The following is a 27,623-nucleotide window of genomic DNA, read 5'->3' on the forward strand; positions in this document are numbered from 1 at the left end:
TTTTTATATAAAATCAACAGTATAATATAAAGAAAAAATATACACTATTTACATATTTTGTACAAATATCGAGAGCGCCTTCACAGAAGGCATATACACAGGCACTTAAAGTTACACTACAAGTCTTTGAGACGATAACATTTCAGATACACAATAGTCTATTAATAGTCTTATACCCTAGAGACGTGAAGGGGTCTCTTGTAGTAGGGGTGGTGGGGTCTCAGGAGTGGTGGGGCGCAGCATGGGGCCTTGCGTGGCGGGCAGAGCGCCTTCTTCCAAACTACAGCAGATTTCCTCGACCACGCCCACGCGCCCGCCGCCACTCCGCAGGACAACCATAAACACATAGACACTCCGCGGGATCCGGCGGTGTTATCTATATTTCCAGCTTCTAAAGCCGCTAACAACGCTAGGCTGGTTTGTGCTTCCCTGTTTCGGGCTTCCATAACCCTCGCGCCGGTTGCGAAGGCAGCCAGCAGTAGGTAAAGTAGGCCTCCAGCTGCAGCGCGCGCTGCTAAACGTCCAACTCTTTTAGCTCCTCGAGAATCTAGCGCCCGACGTACTCTCATGATGCCAGGACACGCTCCTATCGCCAATGCTACTGAAGTGATGAGTAGTGCGCCTCGTGGAACTCCTATCAATGCGGACACGGCGGTGTCAGCCACCCCGCACGTGCCAGTGAGCTCGTCCGCGGTGACCTTGCGCAGCGCGAGCGCGGCGGCGGTCCAGGCGCCCGCCCAGCCCCACGCTACCGCGTGCAGGTACGCCGCGGCGCGCTCCAGCGCCTCCGTGGACCACTCACTCGCCGCTGTCAAGTACCAGGAGACACAGGCATTCGTGAACCAGGCGTCTGCAGCCAGCGTGAAGTAATAGGTCAGAGAGAAGAAGGCCACGCAAGTTGGGGACGCCAGCCCGTCCACTGCGAGAGTGATACCCGAACACGACACGGCTTTAGCCCCGAGCCAGCCTCGTGTCACGTGAGCTAGTGCCACTATAGCGTGGCAGGTCGCCATCCAGACCACCGGCCTCTCCGGGTAACGGTACCTGGAAGGTTCCGCACAGAACGTTAAAAGTGCAAATGAAGTTGAGAGGAGTGAGAGCCAGGCGAGAGTGATCATCCATATTTCGGCGGCTCTCTTGTCCGCTTGCGTGTACCGCGCGTGCTGTCCGCAGGCGGGCCAGCACTCGCCGGCGGGGGCGCGCGTATGTGCCGGCGGGCAGCCGTGCTCACGCAACTCGTGCTCGTGAAACGGCCATCGCGGCACTGGAAGAGGCTCCGGCTCCAGCTCGCTAGCGTTTGAGGGCCTCATGCACAATCTGTTTGGGCGGAGAGGGAACACAGAGCAATCGAGTTTGATGGTCGGAGGAAGCAGCTTTATTTGTTCCTTGCAGTCCTCGACGACTTTTTCGCACAGTCCCCTGCAGGCGCTGACGGAGCCCGAGACCTGCACGGAGCACAGCGGGGCGAAGGCCGAGCAGAGGAGGAAGCGGGCGTACATCGAACATTCACTGGATAATATACCGGTGAACGCTGTCATCTGCAATACAAAAAATAAATATATTTAAAACTCGTCATCTTGGTAAAAGTTAAGAAAAATCAAATTTAATAAACAAACAAAGTCGCTTAATAGACACAAGAAAACCTTTTTTAAAATTGAAAAATCATATTACATTAAAAGTAAGTGTATTCAACCTCAAGTTGTTCAAATATCAAATGTTTATCGAAGCAAATAAATAATAGAACTAAATACCAGGAATCAGGTATCTCCAACTCAATGGATTAGCTAAACTAAACAAACTCCGCAATAAGTGCTTTTAGCGAGTTGAGAGCGATTATTTACTCTATTGCAATAAAAATAAGGTCTTTTTCTACATAAAACGTGTATGTCGGTATTTGTATCAATAGAAACCCTTGTATGTGATCCAAAAACATCTAAAACGAGTCGCATGAGTGAATGTCGGTTAAGGGGACGCATTTATTTGTGCTGAGAATTATTTAGTTCCTAATGAGTTAAATCAAACGTATGGGAATTTACATTTTATTTTAACGATTTACATATTATTTATCAAGTGCTGACTAAATAAAAAAGAAATTGTACACAAAGAGAAAAAAAAACATTAAATAGAGAAAAAAAAACATTTCTGGTATTATCATTCATGAAATAAATAAATTGATATCATTTAAACAGATGTTTTTTTAATAAAAGTGACATTTAAACATTTCATAAATCAGTTTCACGCTGTATCCCGCACACAGCAGGCAGAGAAAACCTAGTGTTAAGACACTCCGTTCCCCACTTTCTGCCGAATTCTGGAAGCACTGCGTGTTGAGTGGCAGAACTCAACGCCGCGCTTTACCTCAACACCAGAGCGAAGAAATGGAAATATAAACGTAAATAAATATTTCACTCCCTCAAATGGGGATCGAACCCACAACCGTCGCGTTACTGTCAAACCCTTGTGCCGCTGCGCCACGAGGGCGTCAATACATTTAATTTCGATTTTAAAATGACTATACCAAAGAGAACTTCTCTTTAACTGAAATATCTTAAGTGACGCCGACATACTAAACCTTTTTCGAAGGTAAACAAGCGTGTTTGCTCACTATTGTTGGTAAAACGAAACGTTTCTAGAAAAAACGCGAAATGCCTCAGTTCGGGGCCGCTCTGCCGTCCTCTAACAGGATAGAGTAGTTTGCTCTCTTAATCCGGGATATCGGATAGCCGCACTTAGAATTTCTATTTGTGTTCTTTACAGGAGTCCCAAAAAACTCTTTTATTCATATTTTTTTTGTTATTGCTTTAAACACGATTTAACTAAACAGTCAAAATTGAAAAGATTTTTTTTTTCATTTTATTCCATTATAAAAAGTTATTATAGTATCTCTCTGAGTTTTTCAAAAATATATTTTTTTTATCCTGGATTGTGTTTATATAAATCTTAATATATTTTTTTACTTAGATTACTAGTAGAAGGTGTAACATAACTAAAGAAATTTTTATTTCTATAACAATTGCTTTAAAGTTTCTGTGAACTAACGTGTTTTGTTAAACGGTAGGTGATTGTCGTTCCTATATCGACAAAGGATGACAAATTATCAATGAGATATAGCTAATCGTAGAGAAATAACAAATAAATATTTTCAGATATATAATTTTTAAGTCATTTGAGTTGCTGGCGAAAAGTATAATGCAATTTTCATCAAATCTAGCATAGCATATAACTATATACACAATAAGTCCTATAAGAAAAATAAATAAGCAACACAACTCTAAAATTTCCATACAAACAAACAAAACGAAATCTAACCTCACTAACGAATTGCTCGCCTTATACGACGAAAATACTATAAAAAGCAGTCCCTCCATAGCAATCACAAACCCATTACATCTAATCGGGGCGCAGATCTCAGCCAAACCGTTCAATTGGGTAAAAACAAACGACTGAGCTCCTCAAAAGACCTGGTACCATAAAAACCTGGTGACCTTGCCTTTGTCTCCTGTCATTTGCGCCGGCTTTTTGTTAGACTGATGCTGAGAACTGAGAATTGTTTGACGTAACTGGTTAGAACCCTGTTTGATTAGGTGGAACTAAACTATATACAGGTGGTGCTAATTTAGTTTTCTGTTTTATAATATGTGGAATGTTATTTGTGTTATAATTTGGACTTTCTAATTATATTATAGTGCCTAAGGCTGTATTGTGTTATATAATTATATACGACGATTTTTTTTTATATTTTGAAACTTCTTAATGATATTTTTAAGCAGAGAGCGCTGAAAAATCAAATAGAACTCTACAATATATATTTCCTATAGAAAAAAACATAATTTAGTTACATAGTAAATACAAAATGTTAATTTCATCCACTCTCCGGCTACAGAGGCGGGGGACAACAAAAAATTAATTACCAAAGGACTGGAAATAGAATGTGCTCCTTTGATCTTTAACAGCTTCGAAAATAATCACCACGTCGTAAGGAGACGTACGCACGTTATTAACTAATATATGTATGGAGCTCTACTGGTGCAGTGGTGGTTTGACTTGATTTTGAGTCAGGGGTTCAAGTTTATAGATTTTCATAGAAGTTGTAGAAGTTATAGAAGTGTAGATTGTTATTTTTATTTTTTTATTAAAATTTACAAAATTTTTTTATTCAGTCAAAGTGGCAGCGTTTAAATGTAAACACGATGGTTGTGGATTCTATTCTCAGTCGGAGAATTGAATTATTGTTATTTCTCACTCTGATAACAAGTGAAGCTGATAACAAGACAATGCGTAGCTTTGCATTCCGCCACTCCACTCTCAATGTCTCAAAAATTGGGCAAAAAATGGAGAATAGAGTGTCTAAGCACTAATTCGCGAGTGACGGTCGTATATTCAAATCTCATACTAAGAAATAATTATATATAAATACATCCGTCCACAGTTTAGGACAACAAATTGTAAAGTTGGTTATGCCAAAAGTTTGTAGTCTCTAAATTGGCAGCAAGATGAAATATAAATTCTAGTTAAGTTTTGTATTAATTATTGGTGCGAAATCTAAGTAAATACTTCAATATTAAGTAAAAATTTCGCAATTTGACAACATAACCTGCGCTTCAATTGACCGTAAACTATGATCGACGGTAGACACTTACGACCTCTGCCACATATTTACCTTCCATACATACACATTGCTTAATAATTAAAAATTTATACGAAGATTTTTTTTTAAATTGATAGATTTTAAGATGTAATTCCACACCTGGAAAAGAAAAATATTTTTTAGAAAACAGAAATATGTGGACCTAGCAGGTTTGATGCCCGCGCCTCTTGGAAACCGTCCAAGCGTTCTGAGCAACTAAGCCATACGTTCTCATCGGGCTATGTCGAAATTCTTATATGCTTGTTACAATTGATTTCCAGTCGTGGCGCAGGGTCCTAAAGTATGACTGTAAACGCGACTGGTTGTGGGTTCGATCCCCACTCGAGGAAATGAAATATTTATTTAAATTTACATTTTAATTTCTTCACTCTAGTCTCAAAGTAAAGCGCGGCGTTGAGCACCGCCACTCAAAATTCAATGCCTCCAAAATTCGACGGAAAGTGCAGAACGTGCAGAACTAGTATCTCTCTCATTGTGTTCGGGATAGATATTAAATTTTCATTTATTTTAACTTATTATTGCTAACTTATATTTATTTATAGTATTAGTTTTATTTATAGTCCACGTATAGTCGAGTGGGGTGCGTCGGGCGTAAAGACTTCAAAGAGATAGCGATCAAAGGTACCGCGCTTGCTTCGTAAATAATTGACACATGGACTGTGGACGTGTTACTTAGTCTATATAGATTGTGAATTATAAACGTTATTTATTATGATATTATTGAATGGAGTTAAAAATTAAATATGTATGGAAATAGCAGGCAGATGTTGGTATTCTAGTTTTTATACTATTAATTATAATTAAAAAAATATAATGAAAATATTAAAAGTTGAGGCCAGTCGTAGCGCAGTGGCAGAAGTGCGCGCGACATGTTGTAGATTCGATTACGAATCGACGAAATAAAATATTTAATATTTTCATATCCTCGTTCTGGTATCGAGATAAAGTGTAACGTTCAGTTTCGTTAACACGCCGTGCTTCCAGAAATTGGCAATTATACATATACATATTGGAATTAATTTAAAATATTATTACACAAATTTTAATAATATATTTACATTTAATTTATGTACAACAAAATACATTTCATTTAAAGTCGCTATTATATATTGCAAAGTCCGACTAAGTCTCTATCATTATTTATAATTAATTGTTTCGTAAGCCTCTTAGCTGCAGTCGCTGTGGTTATGTTACGTTATTTCCTCATTTAAAATTACTACTGTATTTACAATTATACATACATACGTGCAATACAATGTTATTTATTTAAATTTTACATTTACTTATTAAAACCAATAAAAAATCCTTGATAAATTAGATAATAAAGCCGGCCAAGTTCGAATCGGAATCACGTACAGAGGGTTCTGTACAAATGGCAAAAATCATCGTGTCTGTTGTATGGGATCCCTAATAAGTAAATCTTAAATATTTTTTTATTTTTTTTAGTATTTGCTGTATCATCATCTGTAAAATTTTCAACTGTCTAACTGTTCCTGTTTATCTGCCTAGTGTCGGAAAGACAGAAAGTGGATTCTTAGTATACGGGATTCCCGTTTCACTCTTTGTGTACGGAACCCTAAAAATTGATAGTATTAATGTAATTTATCATATTTATCTTTTGTATTTGACTTAATTATTTCGGCATCCCCACTGTATAGCTATCTCGCGGTAGTATCTAAACGGCTTATCCCGGCATCTCTTTGAAGTTCATGCCTCAATTAGGGCTTTCAATGTGATGATTGAAACTGGTCGTTCACCCTCAGTGCATGTGGATTACAAGAATAATTATTAATTGCCTGAATTATTGAATATATTTAGGTTAGGATTGGTTTCCTTACTGGTTTTCATATTTGTTTTTATATATGTTTTATACATTATTTTACATAAATGCTTACTATACTCTTCCATTACATAAAAGCTTAAAGAGACCATAAGGTAAATAATTAATTAGATCACGAAATTGTAGTTGACTAGTACTAAATAATATCTATTAAGAATGTCTATTTTTTTATTATTTTAAGACTAATTAGACAGTGAATCACTGTAAAGCATAACATACTCAAAATGCAAAAATAAGAAAAAACAACAGTTTCCTTCGAACATATTGTCCTAGTATTTTATAAGTGAAACGAGTTCAACATAAATGTGAAATCCGAATAAAGCACCAGCTGCCTCCATTCACTCTATTCCGGACTCGCTATAAACGCGTTAGAACTTAGAATGGTTCTCTTACAGGACTAGGCATACTGACTGGGGGGTTTTCAGATTTGACTGAGTTACTGACGATACTGACGACTGAACTACTGACAGGTCAGTTACGCTTCTTTCCTATTAAGATATTTCCACTCATAACAGAGAGAGGAAATGAAAATATTAAATATTTAATTTCTTCAAATGGGAATCGAACCCCACAACCTGTCGCATTTACAATTACACGCTTGCACTGCGCCACAGGTCTCAATAAATAAATAAATATATATATATATATATATATAAATATATAAATATGTAAAGCTATAATAATAAGAACAGTTAAAATAAATTGCATTCCAATAATACAATAATTAATTTACATTTAACACAGCAATTAAAATATACGAAGACAAAATAAAAACCATCAAATAAAAATACGTATTTTTTTAATAGGCCAAGAAAACGGCGGATATGATCACTGTACGACACTAAAGGTACCAGGCTTCCAGTGAGTGTGAGGAGTTCTTTTAATTAGAACTTTCGATTTATATTGTCGGCTCGATTTTATAGTTCGGTAATCAACGTTCGCTTTAAATTGGCTTGTCTTCATCAAATTCCGGTTAGAGGGAACGTTGTAAGTGGACTCTGGGACGTCCTACATCTCATTATGAATTGATAGTGGTAATACCTCAGCTAAGGGGGAAGTCGTGGCGCGGGGGAACTAGCGTGTGACTGTAGACGCCAGGTTGTGGAAACTATTGGAGAAAATGAAATATTTAATGTTTTTATTTCTTCGTTCTGGTGTTGACGCAAAGCGTGGCGTTCGCTCAACAGTCAACACCATTTGATTTCAAAATTCGGCTTAAAGTGGGAAATGGAAGTATCTTTATAGGAACGGAGTGTCTTCGCTCTAGGTTCCAAGGTTCCCTCCGCCTGCCCTATTATGTTCCGGGATACAACGTGAAGCTAACAAAATCGACAAGTAATAGGTACGATTAGTTTAACAGAAATAATTAAACCAATCGGTTAATATTTAAGTTTATCTAAAGCTTTTATAAATATACCATTTATCGATTTTAAAATCGATTTTTTATATCTATCACATAATATATCTGTATTATCAAACTGAGTTTCCCAACAGCAGCGAAATCGCACAAATCATTATTACAATTTCTACCATTCCTGTATTGTTCAAGAAAAATACAAAGTATTTCTTTTTAATACGTACCAAGTTGAACCATAATTTATTTCAAAAGAAACTTTTACACTATAATAAAGCTTGTATGAATAAAAATATGGTTGTTTTTAGCTTGTATCGGTCAAGAGTGATCGGTCACAAAGCTCACCCGATTATACATTAGCCACGCTCGGTCGGAGGCGGCGTTGCTTTTAAGCTTAGTGACGGTCGAGCTTCTAAATTGATATACGATTTGCGGGAGATGAGAGCGATGGAAGCTGCATGCATGTATACAATTTAGGATTTAAATCTTTTATAAGTTATGTGTTCGTTTTCTTTCCTGGCAAAGACAACTTGGCAACGATTAGATATGTAGTGCTGGATATCGAGCTCAGTGGTGTATCATTGATGAGGAAGTTCTACAATGAATATGATGTATTTATGGAAAAGGATAAGGCAAACGAGAGTTCGGGTCATGACCTGATGGTAAGCGATCACCGCCCCTTACGACCCCGTGCCACACCAGAGGAGCTACAGGTGGTCTACAGGTGCCGGCCTTTAAGGTGGAAAAAGAAATGATGAAATGATGATAATATTTCCTCGAGTGAGAATCGAACCCACCACCAGTCTCAAATAACGGCTTGTTCAATTTACGATTAACCACACCAAAATCGAAATTATCAACAAGTATTCGATACATCAAAACACATTATCTCTACATCACATATTAGAAACGAGCGATTTGTTTCAATTCGTTACGTTTTAATTTAACGCCGCCGTAATCATTTTCCTTAATGTGTTGAGACTTGAGACGGGCGAGGGTTCGCCGGCAGATTTTGCTGTCAATTTCTATCAGATCCTGAGTGAAGTCATTTAAGTTATATTATTATTTTTATTTTAGCTTCTCGCTGTCTTCCGCATATTATAGGGTAGGCAGAGGAAATCTGGGAACCTAGTGTTAAGTCTTCCGTTCTCCATTTTTCTTCAAATTCCGAAGGTATATATATGTATATATATAGCCTAGTTCCCAGAGCGAAGAAATGAAAATTTAAGTATCTCATTTCTCCAAACGGGAATAGAATCCACAATCGTTGTGTTTACAATTACACACTTGTGCCCTTCGTCACGGCGGGTATATTATTTATTTATGGGCACGTTGTATATAGCCGTGATTTCTTTTGGCCGAGGGTGATGAGGTATGACATTTGAATTATAGAATGATGAGGTTTGAAATTAAGAATTGGGAGTTTTTGCTTGTTTTGTTGTTAGAACTTGTATAATAATATTAATTTAAATAATTTTTGTTTGGTTTTTGTTGAATTTTCCTAATAAGTTAGTCTCTTGTTTTGTCAAATTGTACCTGAAAAATATCTCTATAATAAAATTAACAACTAAAGGTGACCTGAGCTCTCAACCGAGGTGCATTCAAGTATATCCAATCCTAGCAACAATGTTAAACTCTATTAGATACGTTAGTTACAAGCAGTTTTATAGAAAATATTGCACAGCTTAAGTAACGTATAATGTGTAAAAAAATTAACTTATTAAGAAAACGTATAAAAATTTCAAAGAAACTGAATTTGTCCCAAATTTTCAGAGGTGCAGGTTCAAATCCCGCTACGTTCAAATGTTTACACGTATTCTTAATGTTTTTCTTCACTAAGAGTGGAACAACACTTTAAAAATGTTAAAATTATTTTAGCATGGTATGTTTATATATAGATTTAATAATTCTCATCGCCTCGTATGTTTGTTCTGTGACCTCGAGCTCCTAAACCGAGTTAATATTACCTTTACGTGTTAATACGTTTCACACAGCGCTGATGTAGCGATGTCTAAATAATTTTACTTAGCACCTCATAAATGTCTCTCTGAACGTGATTCCCAACGATTTGTATGTCAGTTTTATAGCCAGCCTTGGATGTAATATTTATTCGTATTACGTGAACTAAATTAAATGTTTTGTAGAAATAGCTTCACTCTCTACATACATACTTAAAAAAATTAAATCATCTTCCCGCACACTTCCCTTCTTCCCGTAGACAGAGATAAACTAATGTAAAGAAACTCTGTTCTCCACTTTTCGCCGAATTTGTCGAGGCATTGCGTGTAGAGTGGCGGGCCTAATATATTACTTACATGAATTTTAAGATGTTTTCTAATTTTTTCTCATTGCTTTATCTTTTCTCTCTTGTTAAGTTTATATTATCTATAAGTAAATTTGTATTTCGTGAGTAACAATTATGATAACCAAAAAAAGCTAAACGAAATTCAAAGATATGCATCTGTTTGTGAATCACGAATAATTTTTAGAATGTCTTTTTTAAGTAAAAATAACTTGGCAAGTATTCATTTTCATCATATTTTCTATTCACTACAAATTTCATATCATACACTCGTATGCATTAGGGACAGGTTGAGAACACCTAGAGATCCTGAAATAGGAGTGGATCTCCACTTTTTACATATACAGAAACATTAAAGTTCGTCCAACAGGAAACTAAGCTTACTGGTACAATCTAAAGGATTAGCAAGCTTATATGGTTCTTCATATTTGTCTCCTGTCCAACAGAGAACAGACTGATGATAATGAGAAGAAATGCTTACTACGTCATACATCCAAAACTTTTAGAACTGGAAATCAAACCCACTACTGCTCCACGTTGGCATCTTCATCACTCAACATCTTAACCACCTCGCTTTACTACAGATAAACAAAAAGTTTTAGTACAGGATATTTATGAAGGCTCAGGGCCCGGCGCCAGCTGTTATCAGCTGATAACGCATTGAGGACAACCTGCACGTCTTTCAGGAATTCTTAAGTTACTCAATCACGTTGTTTTTACTATAGTGACTACTTTTTTGTGCCACATATGTATGTAGCAGGGTAAGGAAAGTGAGCCTAGTGTTATGATAATTTGCTCCCCATTTTCCACCAAGAAGAAGAGTGGCGGGCCTAAAGCCACGCTTTGTCTCTACACCAGGGCGATTCTCTCTAGACCAGACATTTCCCCGAGTGACAATCGAATCCACAACCTGTCGCGCTTACTTACACGCCTGTACCCTTGCGCCGACTGGCGTCCTACTTGTTCTCACTTTAGTAAATAATTTGCAATATTTTGTGATCAAATACAAGCAAGGTCGTAATATAGAAAGGTGTTAAATACTATCTTCATATGAGACAATGCTTGCGTAACCCGGTTCGAAAACAGTAATTAGGTTTCTTTTATACGTAGAATAACAACGGAATGTGTAATTGTAAATGTAACCAAAGCTCTTTAATACCGTTATAGTAAGCAAAATGAAGAAATAATAAGAATTTTCGAGGTAGCTCGATTGAAGAAGAAAAAAATACTTCTAGTTTTTTATTTGTTTTATATTAAAACACTGTTATAATAAACTGCCTACATGTTAAAACTAGTTTTTTCTATCAAAAGACAACTGGCAGTACATTTTTAAACAGTCATCGTTGTAAATGGTCTAAAAATGAAAGTACACTGATAGCATCAGCTCCATTCCTCCCATCACGACAGCGGTGTAAGTTATCTCGGCGTCACTAATGACTCCTATAGCTTTCCAATACTTAGAACTTATTGTATTTTTTTTTGTAATAAACAATTGTTGAATTAATAAAAAATATCTTTATCAATAGTATAAATAGTAGTTCTATACTAGTAGTTCTATATATAGTAGACTATATTTTTTATCTAACCTTTACGCTGTTTCCCGTACATAACAGGGTCGTCAGAGAGAAACCAGTGCTAAAACACTCCGTTCCCCACTGTACTCCCAATCAGTAGAAAATAATTCAAAACGAATTGTATTTCCTATTATATATATATTTTTAAATTAGCCTCTCTCCCGACATCACCGCGTTACAGTTCAATGCTATAGCCGCGACGTAAAAAGATAAATTATAAGACATTCGACAAAAAGGCCGCCCATTCAAGCTTCACGCATATAATTGACAAGACCCGCGATAAGGCTTTTATGTACTAACTACAGACAATGTATACCTAGTAGGTAATATAAAACGATTTTTTTAGGTTCACGCCGTACTGTAGGTATAGGGAACCTAGTGCTACGACACTCCGTTCTCCACTTTCCGCCGAATTCTGAGGGCATCGTGAATGGCCGCAGCGTTCGGCCCCGACACCAGAGTAAAGGAAATAAAATATGAAATATTCCATTTCCTCGAGTTCGAGAATCGAACCTACATCCTATTGCGTTTTTTCAACGATTAGAACACAGATCACTTGGTTCTCTTCAGGATTTGACGAGAGAAATGGAATTGGCAGTACGACAATTCCAAGACAATTTCCAATTGGATCCTTCAACGAAGCAATTTTGGAAAGAAATGGTGCAAATGTCGCATAATATTATACGATAACAATCATAAAACTTAGTTCATAAAATGAAATCTAATATTAGAAATAAATTTCAAAAGCTTATAATATTATTTTTAATACTATATTTTCAAGCCATAATATAAAACTACTATTAATAAAACATACATTAAAGGGCCATCAAGTTTTAATTAGGCTATATTTATCGTACTTTTACATGGAAACATTCTATAGGTTGCCTCCTGTCAGTCATTATGGATTGTAAAACGAAAGCTTCGTCTGTCCGCGTGTAATCTCGGAGCAGTAAACGAGCGTACCTGTTGCTCCAGAAGTTTATTATTTCTTTAAGATGTAAAATAACAGGAAAATAAAGAATTTCAGTTTTACAACTCGACTGTATAATTAAAGTAATGTTTTATTCTCATCTTCGAAAATTTTAGAACAAATATAAAACACAGGCTAAAACTCCTTAAGTGCCGTAGGTAACTGTTGCCATGGGTGTAGAAATAGCCGGGTGGTCCGTGCCCACTCTGGGAATAGTCTTGTGCCCATTCCAGAAATACTATTAACAAAAAATTATACTGAAATGTTGAGTCAGTTACATAGAAACAATTAACCGTCATCGATAAATAAGATATTGCAAAAATTGTTTTTTTTTTTTATTTAACCCAAAAGTTCTTGAGATTTGAGCGTTCAACCAAACGAATTCTTCAGCTTAATAACATTAATATAGAATTTTTAGGATGAAATTCAGTAACATATATCAAAGGTGGTACTACTATTAACAAAATTGCCCCACCACTGACACATACCACAATATGGGTTTGAAATGTCTATATGACCACTAATGCGGAGCTGGTCGTTTGTGGTCCAAGCATTATGCACGGCCGAGCGTGTCGGATCGGGGGATCCGAGGAATAATTGGGCGGCATTCCTCGGACGCAGAAAGCAGGTGATATTTAATATTAAAGACTATATAACTATTCGATATTGAGGCTATCGTCGCAGAAGTTCTGACTGTAAGTGCGATGGTTGTGGATTTGATTCCCACTCGAGGGATAGAAATATTTAATATTTTAATTTTCTCGCTCTGGTAACGGGTGATTGAAAGAGAATAAAGAAAAAACGATAAGTAAAATCAGAATTGATTCATAGAAAGTGTATGAAATGGTTTCTTTTCTTATCTTTAAACTGTATAGAAAAGCTATATTTCTGATAACGATACTTTTAGTAGGCGTCAGTGAGCATTAATTTCTTAGTTCTATTAAAAACTTTCTATGAACAAAATTCCTTTTACGACGTAATCAAAAGACGTTAGTCATTAACTGTATATTTCTGTTTCTCCCATCAAGTGTAATAAATTTTAAATTAAATCTTAAATTGGAAATAATTAATAACTACTAATACATTGAATAACATGCTATACAGATGTATCTAAACGGGTAGAGACGTGTTAATGATGTTCAAAAGTTGAAAAAGAATTTTGTTTCTGAACTGATGACGATGATTAAGGAAAATAAAAAATGATTTAAAAACAAATAATTTGAACAAAAGGTTTATTGTTTTTTAGAACATTAATAATATATTTTGGTGTATATTGTATTAGCTCTAGCAGCGGGAAACCGGGAACCTAGTCTTAACTTAAAACACTTCCACCCATTTTCCACCGAATTTTCGAGGCATTGCATGTTAATTGGCATAACTCAACGCTGCACCTCCCTATATAACCAGAGCGAAAATGAAAATATGAATAAACAATTCATTTCTCCGAATGGGAACCTACAACCGTCATGTTACCATTCACACGCTGGTGTTCCTCCGCCATAACGACCTCATCTTATCAATACTTATGTAAAATATTATTTTATTATATTGATATATAAATATATATATATATATATATATATACATATATATATATATATATACATATATATATATATATATATACATATATATATATACATATATATATATATATATTTATTGATATATACGAGTAAATATGATTCAGTAGAGGGTAATAACAAATGCGGGTCAGCGTACCTGCTCGTCAGATCTCGCCGCAAGACGCCACAGCCCACATATCAGTGCAATTATCGTAAGTATTTATACATGTATACATTAAAATGTTATAAATTGTTTAATCTTACCTCGTTCAGTTTGTATCTTTGATCGAGCCGATGCGAATGGAATATAATATTAATGTCAGAACTAAAGAGTTTATTTCATTTTTGAATCTAAAAATAAAGTTAGCGTGTATTGGCTATCGGTTAAAGGCTTCGTCAAACATGATGTCGGTTTTCTAAATTTGGAGTGGCCTTAAAATGAGGTAAATAAAGTCAATATAATTATTTTTGGGATCACGCAGTATCCCGTATACAGGAAGATAGAAATAGGGTAGAATAAACCTACTGTTAAGCCACCCCGGTGTTAAAAGTCAATGCCTGGCTTATATTTAGCGGCGGTTTTACAAAAGTAATTTAATCAATAAATACAATTACGATCGATACTACGATGTTCCTTTAATACATTATAAACAAATACTATATAAGGTAACTAATAATCATAAAATTGCTGGTTTTAAAACAATTATTCCTATTCATACTATAAAATGACTTTGACATTTCGTAATCGTTCATAAATAAGTATTTAGTTGAAAATGTGGAGAAAAAGAGACACCTGAACACCAAAGCTAAGTATATATAGTTTATAAGTAACATTGTTTTTTTTATTATAACACCTTTAATTCGTTAACATATCGAGGTTCCACGAAACCAGTTTTGAAATAACTTAGCACTTTTTTTAGTTAAAAAACGTTCGTCTTTGTGCGTCCGCCTACCTGCTGTAATTAGGGGGCAATTTGTAACCCCCGGCTCCTTTGCGTTTCGTACAGGCGCCGCGGGCGAGAGCTTCGAAACTCATTTACTTGGGTAGTTCTTTGATATTATTGTTATACTATATGTTATACTATATACGAGTTAGAATAGTGATATCAGTTTTAGCTAATATAATTCATATGCAGACTTTTAGTAATAATTTGGAAGCGTCTTGCTGCTTCAACGAAAAAGGATGCTTTCGTAAGAAGGATTATTGAAACGTTCATTGAAGGATTATTTTAACGTTAACGTGAATTTTAACGTTTACGTAATATCAATAATTTGTTATTATTTTCATTAAAAAGCAGTATATAAACTCTATGAACAAAGTCCGTTACCACGAAAGGATTCGGAAGAAAACAATACAGTGATTCTGTATTTTGTACCTGAAAATGATAGCCATTTTCGACACTCAAGAGTTTTTAATTAATACTGTGAATAGAAAACTAATTATAGCTGATATTTGATTTAGTTATTCTATTAGATTTAGAAAATTATTATATTACTCTAATAATAAAAGATTTTGTATAAGAATGTACTAGTATTTTTTACGATCAACGTAATTTATTAGATTATTTGCGAATTCAAAATTTAAATGAACTTCCTCAATATGGATTTAGATTTTAGAGGATATCAGATCCCATCACTATCGAACGTTATCGACCAGTTATCGAGTCGATTCTATCGTCTTCAATTAGGTGTATCCAGATATCATCTATTTTATCACACTGTCATTGACGTATTCTAACATTATATTAGAAAAACGAAATTGAAAATTTGAAATTCCTAATAGTAATAGCCGTTAACTAAGATTGCTAAGAACAATGTTGTCAAGTATATCTTTGAAATAGTTGGTGGTGGATGGCTAAAATATAATTTCCATCAGAAAAGCAGAGGATATTTGTAATATCTAAGTAGATTTCATTAGTATTTTGTTTAAGAGACTTTAAATAGGCCAACGTTATAAACGAATCATTTTGTTTTTTTCGTCTAGTTAATCAAATAACGGCGTTAGGTTAAGAAACGCCGAGCGGTAGAGAGCAATTACTTTGTCATTATATTTATTTTTTTAAAAAAGATAATCATTTGCTACATTTTTTATCTGTACCCAGTTGTAGTCTTAAACAATGTCAAAAATGACATTTTTTGTCACTACATTCTAATTTTATCTAAATTGCAGGAAATTACACATATTTTTTATATAGATTATATAAAGCAATAAAAACATGTATTCTTTTACTTTATACATGAAGTTATAGTATAATAGAAGTCACCGTAGTATTCCTCCACGTTGTTCTCAAAGGGGAATGACCCTTACGAGATCAGATCGTGAATGGACCGGCCCACTGGCCTCAGATCCCAGATAAACGCCGAATTTCTGCCGACTATACCATGTTGTTTTACTTTTCTAAGAAAACCAAGCAATTTTTTACCCTAAATATAAACGTATAACGAACGAAACTCCTTACAACTCTAAGAAAAAGATAGTAAAAAATATACTATTTTTTAATGTAAAAACTAGAATACAGCTAGTTTTATTAATCTTCTTACTTATTTCTTATACTCGTATATGGCAACATCCTTCTTACTATTTATTGTTGGCCTCACAGTAGCTACTATCTGGTTCTACCATAATCGTATCATATTGTTATTTGATAGCATGACCACATAAATTATGAGTTTCTGATCAATTACTTTGACATTTTACAATAAGAGTCAGTAGAGAGCAAAAAGAGATGATCTACGTCACTCATGAAAAGGGAAGTATCTATATGTCAACATTACTATGAGCTAAATTGTTTATTTTAAAACCTTTTAAGGATATAGGAAAGTAAAGTATTATTTTTTAAATCGGCGTTAAGTTCTGCCACGGAAAGTAAAACTGAAATATCTTAATGAAAAAGGAGTGTCTTAACACTAGTATCAAAAAAATATTAAAATACAAAACAAAATGAATCGTTTTATGAATCATAATATATTTTGTAATAGCTCTATACGATACGAGTTATTTTACCGTCCTCGTCCCCGCGATAAACTTTATAACTTTACTTACTTATATTGTTTTTATCATGTCAATAAACTTATTTTATCAAATAAACTCATGTACGCATATAAATCGGTATCTCCAACTTTGTCTATTCATATAATGTAAGTAGATATTTTTATCACCAGTAATATTTATTAAATACGATAAATAACCCTATTTTGTGCTGTAAATAGCAAAAACTTAGCAACCCGTCGCTTTTTACTCTACAATTTAATTATATAGTCGATGATACTTTCTTGACTTTGGAATAAAAAGCGATTGCTAATTTAGTACCATTCAATTTAGACTTACAAATATGGCTCATATATATTATTATTTAGATATTATATGGCTTACAGTCAAAAATGAAATTTTAACTTATACCTCATATTACAGTTACGTTTTACAATTTTTTTTTTTTATGGAAAAAGGACAAGGCAAACGAGCGTTCGGGTCACCTGATGATGATCACCGCCGCCCACGACCCCGTGCAGCACCGGAGGAGCTACAGGTGCGTTGCCGGCTTTAGAGGTGGAGATAGACTATCTTATATTAGTTAATAGTTTAGACTCTTAGATGGGATATATGAAATTTTTCCCCCACCATTCTCTATTAGAGTGCTATAGTATTCGCGATAATCTATAATAAGTACAAATTCTACTGGAATTAAATACATTAGACAAAAAATAATAAATAACAAATAAATTCATTATAAACAAAATATCAGCAATATAGTCCACTGCATAATCTATTATACTGCATAACACCAAACCTGTTCTTCGACATGTACTGCTATCACATGTCTGACCAACTAGAATATGCCGGCCTTCACCACCAGGATCAAAGGCACCGACCGCGGTACTGTATTTACCAAACAGGTTCCACCCAATACCATTAAGGGCTTTTAAAACCCGATCGAATAATTAATTTTAATTGTATACAGTATTTTAAACATTTTATTCAGCCTTTATCCGTTGTGAGGCAATTTGTGTTCCGCGATAGCTATTAAACAGCGAAAAGAGCGATTAATTCAAATGCTATTAATATTTATTACTTTTTGATCGTCTTTAACGTTTATGCGTCTGTGCGAGGTTTTATCTAAAACAAAAATAATATAAAAACTGTACTGTTTTTTATTAGTTATAAAATCAAATCAGCTGCACGCTGTAGGCAGAGGGAACGTAGTGTTAAGACACTCCGTTCCCCACTTTCTGCCGGATTCTGGAGCCATTGCGTGTTGAGTGGCAAAACTCACCGCCGCGCTTTGCCTCGTCACTAGAGCGAAGAAATGTAAACGTCAATAAATATTTCACTTCCTCGAGTGGGGATCGAACCCATAACCGTCGCGTTACAGTCACACCCATGTGCTGCTGCGCCACGACGACCCCTCGCCCCCCCTTTTTAAGTAAAATCAATTAATTAACTATTTTGTAATATTCTAAGTAATCTGTTTCAGTTATATTGGCATACAGTGTAACGAACAACAAGCACCGGCATTTCACAAACCTTTGATAGCGGTATCTGAACCATTTATTTTTATTTATATATACGTTATCAGTGAGTGGCGATGTCTATCTGTAATAACGCGATAAACTTCAGAGGCGCCGACCGTCGACACATACGATACGCCGTTTGTTCAATTTCAATAAGTAACTGCTAGTTGGCACGTGAAAAGGATGAACTTGATCTATTTTGGCTTATTTATTTGTTATGTTGTAATATTAAATATATATATATATATTGTAATGATTTTATATAAATAGTTTTTATATTTACGATAATTTGTTATAGAAAAATGTAAATCAACCTCTTTGTTTAATAAAAAGATATATTTGAAAATTTATACATAGAACTAGCGCGACGCTTGATGTGTTGAAAATTCTGATGCGCATTATTAGATTTGGAGCTGAAGAGGAAAGTGGTCCTCTAGAATAAAATATTGTATTATAATTTAATATATACATTGTACAAGCCTAATGGTATCTAGCCCTGGAAGAAGTATAAGTTCTGTAAAAGTCCTGAGATATAAATTGTAGAAGCCTAATGTTATTTAGCCCTGGAAGAAATATAAGTTCTGTAAAAGCCTCGAGGTGTTTGATTTCTTTACAGTCAGAAGCGGGATCAGATTCAGCCCCAAAGTGAGGTACGTACAACAAAAACATGGAAATCAAGTTTTCCACTGCTAGCTTTTGTAGATATTATTGGTCGGAGAGCTTTTGATTGAAAATTTAGTCACTTTAAGAGTTATTATGCATTTTATTAGAATAGTATGAAGATAACGTATATTTTATAGAATAGTGTGATGATGAAGTATATTTTGTAGAATAGTGTGATGATGAAGTATATTTTATAGAATACTATGAAGATTAAGTATAATTTATAAAATAGTATGAAGATTAAGTATATTTTATAGAATAGTATAAAGATTGATACACGGCTAAGGATGCCGTAGATGAATTAGTGGTCAGCGTGCCACAGAAGAATGGTTAGAATACCATAGATGAATTAACGGTCAGCGTACCGTAGATGAATTATCGGTCAGCGTGCCGAAGATTGATGATTGATATTATGTATTTAGAGTAAGAGCCTGCTTGCTCGAGGCTGGTGGTGGCCTCGGTATGTCGGGCGTAGTAGTAAAGTAAAACATTAAGTAAGCGCCTGCTCGTGACTGATGATTGCGGCAGTCAGGCATAGTGTGTAGTAGTCTTTGTAAGTAATGTATGCTTAAATTATTATGTTTGTTTATTAATATTGATTATTTTAGTATTTTTTTTTCTTTTGATTGATTCTGATTTATTTATTGACATTTTGACGATCCATTTTAAATATTTTTTGAATGACATTTAAAAGAGAATGCTTTTGAATTGATAATTTATAAATACACCAATTAATTTACTAAAATTATTAGTTTTTAATGACATTTGTTGCATTAATTTGAGGGAAATGGAGTCGGATGCTGAGACGCACCCTAGAGGAACCACCCAGTGGAATGATGGCAATGACAAACAAAAAAAAGGAATTTATCGAAAATGCAAAACTTCGAGATCTTCGCGGCCGTAGGAGTGATTTACATCTTCTGATGAGCGGTTCATCTGATGTGATCAAGCGCTTCGGTGACATAAAGACAAGCAAAGGAACTTTTTACTGGTATACAAAAGCAATGTTTAGATTTATAAATTTCTGTATAATAGATAGGAATTAAAGTTAAACTATAGTTACTGGTATTATAAAAGTTAATAGATCACATTTAAATGTAATTCCGCAGTTTGTGTGACATATAGAAAATTGGCTTACATAAGTAAATGAGTGTATAAATTTTGCTCGTTTGTTTTATAATGGATCTTGTGAGGAAATAATTCGTATCTACAAAAAGTTTAATAAAGTGCTTTGAGCGAAATTATGATCAGTTTCTCAAAGAAATGAAAGCTAATACTAGACAATAAAAAATATACATCAATATTTCTGTAATAAATTACCCTTAGCTTTACTTTTAGATCTGGTTAAAACTAAAGAAAAAGGCTATTTTCTGTATTAGGATACTCGATAAACCTATTAGAAATGTAAAAAAACCAGAAGATTTATTGATTTATCTCAGATATCATGCATTAAAAGTAGAAAATTAGTCTCACTCGGGTATCGGGTCAGGATTAGGATCAGGATCAGGTACCGTCAGTGTCATAAATATCATAGGTCATAACAGTGTTAGTTTGGTCTGCTAGTTCAAAATTTTATATATTGAAAGATATATATTTTTTATGTATCAATTATTGTGGCAACAAATATATTAAACAAGATAAATAGAAACACGATAACAAAGTCACAGCATTAGGTTCTGCCGCCAGTGTAGTACCACCTACAAGTTTCGACATTTTTTATTTCCAGTAGAATTCATATATGTGATTTATATCGGGTTGGGGTGATTGGAATAAATTAATTAATTTTGTTTCTATGTACATAAGAGTTTATTAGCATACACACGTTACAATTTTATTATTAGCATAATTACAATATGTACAGACGTTGCAAATTATGTGTAAATTAGAGAAACGACAGTCACAATTAATGAATCATCTCACTTTGTTGTCTTTTAGCGTTATCCAGTCTGCTTTGATTTATAGCAATTATTATCTTCTTACGTTGGTTTTGTATTCACACGTATTCACTATTTTATCGCACTATTTAAACGCTATGTTTAAAAAGGTAGTATATTGTCTTTATATATATTTTTCTCCAGTTCCAAAACATATTATTTAGTACAAAATGTATATGTATTCTGCCATTTTCTTTATGGTAGCGAATTGAAACGCACATAGAGCGAGTGTCAATATCTGCATTTCTTAAGCTCATAAATTTAATAAACATGTAAACTAAGACTAGTAAACTTGTTAGTTTCTCTTCACCTCTCTTGGACCTCTGTCCAGGGGTTTACTTACCTTTTGAAAATTCATCTGATGACTAGGCAGGCGTTAGTGCTCTAGTTGTAGATGAGATTTTACTGCATTAAAATGTGGCGTTCCGCGTTTGTTGCTTACCTTGTCTTAGTCAAATTTGTCACGAAGATAGATGTTTACTCTCTTACGAACTCGAAACTTTAACAATTGGTAGCTCGTAAAAGATCGCAATTTGTTTGCTGGTAACTGTAAATAATTATAACTGCTACGTACGTAGTTATTTTTACGCGATTTTGTTCCCCTTATGACAACATGGTGGTCACAATTTAGTGTATTTTCGTTCTGGGACCGCATCGTCAACGTAGACTTAGAAACAATGTTTATACGTTGAAAATTACATTTTTAGCCGATTCAATAAGTTATTTTGCAGCAATTTTGTCTTACAAACGTGCTTCATATTAACATAACGTTTTTATTCATAAACCAATTCTAGTCATTAAGCGTAAATGGGCAATAAAGATTTCTAAATTTATTTATAAAAATTAAAGTATCTCAAAAGAAATATTTTTTAGGAAATTACTAGGGAAGTTACATAGGACTAAAAAAATAGTTTTTGTAGCATTGTGTGTGTATACGTTAAGAAATAATACGGAAAATTATTTTTTATTTATATAAATCATAGTTTTTAAAATTTGATTTAGCCGTCGGAATTACTCGTCCTTGATATATATATATGTATTTTTTACCTAAATTCAGTAAATTTCAATTGCAAAAAAATGAGGAATTTTCGGAATCGGTTCTTTAACGAGTAAATTTTACAACGCAAAGAATATTTGATGGTTTAAATGACTTTTATGTAAATATAGTTCAACAGATGATCGTTTCGAATATTTCAGCCACAGCCAACTCTCCTTGCATGTCGTTCCGTGGCATGGTTAGGGATTGCTGTGTTTAGGTCGGTCTTGAATAGTTCAGGGAACATGTTGTTCTACTTAATTAAAATTGGAATTCTCATATTGGATGATTTTAAAATAAAAAAATAACTTTGTAAAATCGTTATAGTGTTTCTCATGAGGTTATTCTTTACATTACATAAGAATTTATTTACTACTAGTGGGCCCGTCCGGGGCTACGCCCGCCTGAAATAGAAATATTAATAAAGGAATTGAAAACTAAAGATTAAGTCAGTTCAGTAAAACACTTGTATAAAATAACTGTTACGGCAATTAGCAAATTTGTCGAACTAAATACTTTAAATTGGCATAACTCTTATTTTTTTTGTTTATGAACCGATTGTAATAAAATAAACCCTATATGTTTTCGGGAGTTTGCCAGAACCCAATAGTGAAAACCGCATTTAAATCGGTTAAGTCGATTCTGAGATAGCAAACGCACAGACAAACGGACAAATAAACAAAAATTCAAAAATAATTGTTTTGGGTTCTATTAGGTTAATAACATTTTTTTTTTAAAAAAAATATTTTTCAAGTAAAGACCGAACCTCTTACGATTTTATTATGAGTATGTATGTGAAGTAATTGTTATAACTCAACTGCAAAATTGTTATTATATATATTTATTTTTGATGATGCCAATAGCTCGACGCTGTATTCCTATCGAATGTAACGTTCTCAATCCAAACATTATAAGCCCAGCTAGATGCACACTACTTGGCTCTGTAATATCGTAGATCCTTTTACTTTTCTGAACGTACTGTTATGGATTTTTTTTACATACTTATCAACATACATCTATTGTGTTAATTAAAATTGCTTAATAATATTTCCTAGGTATCCTTATACCAAGACCTAGACCTAGACATATTTAAGTTTTTGTATCCTTTTCTTTACAAATTAACGTGACCGTATTTATATATATTTGTTGACATTAGAAATTATATTTTATTATAATTAATAATTCTATACAATATAATAGGATATATTACGTATGTGTATAAGGATATAAAGCAGCGGTAGGCTACCGATTGACATACACTTCCGAGTGCACCTTAAGGTAGCCTGGCAGAGATCGCTTACAGCGATAAGGCCGCCTGCTGTGCATTTTCTTATGTGAAGCATTTTCTTTTACTACACTTTATTTGATGATGGACATTAAAGTATTTCGTAGGATATTTGTAATTTTAGCGGAGTTTCAAATATAAATACGCTATCCTTATTATTTTATATATTTAAGAGTGAAATTAAAGTTCAATAACGGAACTGACAGATAATAATAGGTAACAGCAAGAAATAAACTTTAAATAGTATGTACGTAAAGAGTGCAATATACGTAGAGATAAACAAACATGTAGCCAGTGGACATTAGAACATAACATTTATATTTTTGTGTATGATTATTGATGTTACTTTAAGTTGAAACTAAACTTTATACTACATATTTCTTTACTTGCTCAACTTTTATTACTAAAAATGTTTAAAGTGTTCATAATCTCAGGATATGCGTACAGACAAACGCAGGGACACATAAACCGACAAAACCGACAAAACCGACAGACAACATTTTAACAAAACATGTTTTATTTATTGATAGATTTTCTCGTATTTCTTCCACGCAGCGATAAGTTACAATTTCGTTATATGTACATATGGTTAAACTTCTGAGAGAACTCCAAAAGTCTTCTGGTCTCAAAAGTAATTATTTTTTGTAAATTATATGTTAAGTCTAGTATCTATTGCGCATTTTGTTATAATATGATTGTACTAGCTCAAGACGCAATGATTTAATTAGTTGTATATTTGTTGAAACTAGTGATGTCAAGTAGGCTGCGGCAATATCAATACATACATTATTTGTAATCGACCGAATGTAATGAGTTTATAATAATACATTGTTGATTTGTACTGTTTTTGTGAGTAGTCGTGCATCGGGAGATTGCACGAAGTCGGATGGCCGAATGTAATGATTTTATATAAATAGTTTTTATATTTACGATAATTTGTTATAGAAAAATGTAAATCAACCTCTTTGTTTAATAAAAAGATATATTTGAAAATTTATACATAGAACTAGCGCGACGCTTGATGTGTTGAAAATTCTGATGCGCATTATTAGATTTGGAGCTGAAGAGGAAAGTGGTCCTCTAGAATAAAATATTGTATTATAATTTAATATATACATTGTACAAGCCTAATGGTATCTAGCCCTGGAAGAAGTATAAGTTCTGTAAAAGTCCTGAGATATAAATTGTAGAAGCCTAATGTTATTTAGCCCTGGAAGAAATATAAGTTCTGTAAAAGCCTCGAGGTGTTTGATTTCTTTACAATATTCTCTAAGAGGACTTTACATGTTGAACTCTACGCAAAACCTTCTAAATTCCAATATATTTTAAGAAATAGTTTTTTTTGGACAGGTAGCACTTAGCTATTCGACTTCGAGCCACGAACAAGCTATAACAGAACTACATTTGAGAAAAATAATAGATTAGTATTTCGTAAGTATATTGTTGTCAAGTAACACCCATTGTTTCTGGTTGGGATAGAACCCATCGAAATACTTTCTCTATTTAAATTATATATTTGTATTTCAATAAACATTCCTAAGATCATAATTCGAATAAAAGAAGCAAAGAAAAACATGTACATCTATATACGTCAAAGTAATTGGTAATTACCATATCAAGTATAATATTATGTATTTTTTTTAAATATATTTAATTTGTATATATATAATAATTTTACCAAATAAACTGTAGCTTACGCCATAAAAAAAGTTAAAATTTAAATAAAGTTAAGTACATGTCCAACCCACATTTTATAAAAGAAAAGCTTACATTTATTCAAAAACGAGGCTTAATTGCAAGTAATTGCTAATTAGAATTTACGATCAATTAATAAATAAATTACAATTTTAATCAACACGGGGCCCCGCTTTTAAATAATAACGGTAAAAAAAGTCATGTAAATATGGAGATAGTATCTTAATATTAATTTTAGTTCGGATCTCTTGCGAATGCAAATTTTAAATTATATTATCTATACTAATATAATAAAGCGGAAGAGTTTGTTTGTTTGTTTGTTTGAACGCTAAGATCTCTGGATCTACTGGTCCGATTTACTTTGTTTTTTTTTGTATGAAAACTGCATTCTTCAGAAGTGCTATAGGCTATATAACATTACATTACACATATGTACTAATAAATTAAAATACTTTCTAATTTGACATGCAATTTATTCTGCCATGTTAATAACAACCGTCGTTGCTAAGTACCGGTTTGCAAAGTTTCTTTGTTGTTTTAAGAAAACGTCACCCAAAATGAACTTATATTTTGATATTCATCCTTATAAAAATAAATATATTATATAATATTTAATAAATATTTTTATAGTTCAAGCAGGCGTAGCCGCGTCCGGGTCCACTAGTGTAAATATAAATTTACTTTGAATTCCCGCAAAGTTTCATATTAGTATTGCTTAGTGCTAAAATATGGCAAACAAAAGATGCTTTGAAGTCCGCGACCTGAGTCATACGAGCGCATGTGTAGCATCGGCGGCCTTTGATTATACTTGTATACGATAGCACAAAAAATGTTTACACGCGCAGAAACGTGGTTCCTCAGTTTATACTGGCGATGGTGAATTTAAAACATTACTTGTTCTTTGATGATAATACCTAAATCTATTTATAGTTTTTTTTTTTAGTTTCTCTCTGTATCTTACATGTAGCAGGGTACTATTAAGACACTCCGCGTGCTTCTGCGCCACGACTGGCCTCAAAAATATACTATTACCATCATTTAACTATTAACAAGCAATGTTTCTTGAATATACTAAAACTGAAGGTTGAAAGGAATCTCTATCAAAACTTACTTTCACCTTACCTCAAAAAATTGATAGGATAGAGCGTAAAAATAGAGATAATAAACTTTCATATAAAAATGCTAATTAATTTGTATTATTAAGTTGAATGAACATGACATTTTTCTAAATCATTTACAAACCAGAATCTACTTCCGTCCCAAAATTCGGCACGGGCCAGTTCTCACGTGAATCGAGCTTATCTAAAAATATAGGGTCCCTAAGGACGAACAAACATACGGTAGCGAAACAAAACGACCACCCCACAAAGAGATATTGTACTAGATATCAGTTTTACAAGTCGTTAAATCTATTCATTCACCACTCGTAAATTTATCCACCCCTTAAAATAACACTATAAATCGACTCTTTCCACTTTGACTCGCATTTCGAGCTAACATTCAACCCTAATACAAAATTCAATTCTTTTGAAATGCATAAAAAACAATTTGAGTTTTTTGTTACAATTTTCAACGGGTCTAATTGGATTTTTTTGTAAAGTTTAATTAACTAAAAAAAATATCGCACTATAATTAATATTCGAGTACTTATAAAATTGCTTTCTTGTGTTGTTTACATCGGTATGTAGCGCTCTACTAAAGGAGCGGAGTGGAATAACAATAACTTATTTACACGTAATAAACTTCAAGTAATGCATTCTAAGAATATTGCACAATATAAATATCAATAATGTTTATTATTTATTTGCTTCTTTATAAAAAAAATTAACCCTAATTATTTTTTGACTACATAATTAATAATTGAACTTACCGCTTCCTCAGCCTCCTTCTGATCTCTATGTCCCATTAAATTGGGCATAGCGGTCCAATTGTATCCAAGGTCTTGACATTGGGACAGGCTGATCCTCTCGCATTTGCCACCCTCGACCTCCTCCTGGTCAGCTGCTACTATCCAGACCAGGAGTAACACACAGAAATACCTAGCCATCATTGCTTCACAGTAACAAATAATAGATAGTGATATATATTAAGTGTCATATTCAAACTGTTCAGTCAAAAAAACACAGCACTGTATCGTATGAAGTTGCACCACGTGTAGTATATACGACGAGCGTACGTCCGTTCTGCAGTAGAGCTTGAGGCGGACTGATTCGGTTTTGTAGTGTAGATGTAGAGGCCTAGAGTGTAG

The 27,623-nt window shown here is 33.9% G+C and overlaps 1 protein-coding gene across 1 annotated transcript; it reads right to left on the minus strand.

Annotated features, from left to right (window-relative positions):
* Nucleotides 1–27,623, minus strand: LOC146538803 (frizzled-10-like). The gene is made up of 2 exons (XM_085185670.1): nucleotides 27,246–27,623; nucleotides 1–1,538 (listed from the first exon to the last, which is right to left on the minus strand). The coding sequence occupies exons 1-2, from the start codon at nucleotides 27,423–27,425 to the stop codon at nucleotides 171–173; spliced, it is 1,548 nt and encodes a 515-aa protein (XP_085041796.1). The 5' UTR covers nucleotides 27,426–27,623; the 3' UTR covers nucleotides 1–170.

The sequence above is a fragment of the Heliconius melpomene genome, chromosome 5 (genome assembly GCF_056956725.1).
Source record: "Heliconius melpomene rosina isolate 202511_hmr_F chromosome 5, ASM5695672v1, whole genome shotgun sequence".
NCBI classification, from domain to species: Eukaryota; Metazoa; Arthropoda; class Insecta; order Lepidoptera; family Nymphalidae; genus Heliconius; species Heliconius melpomene.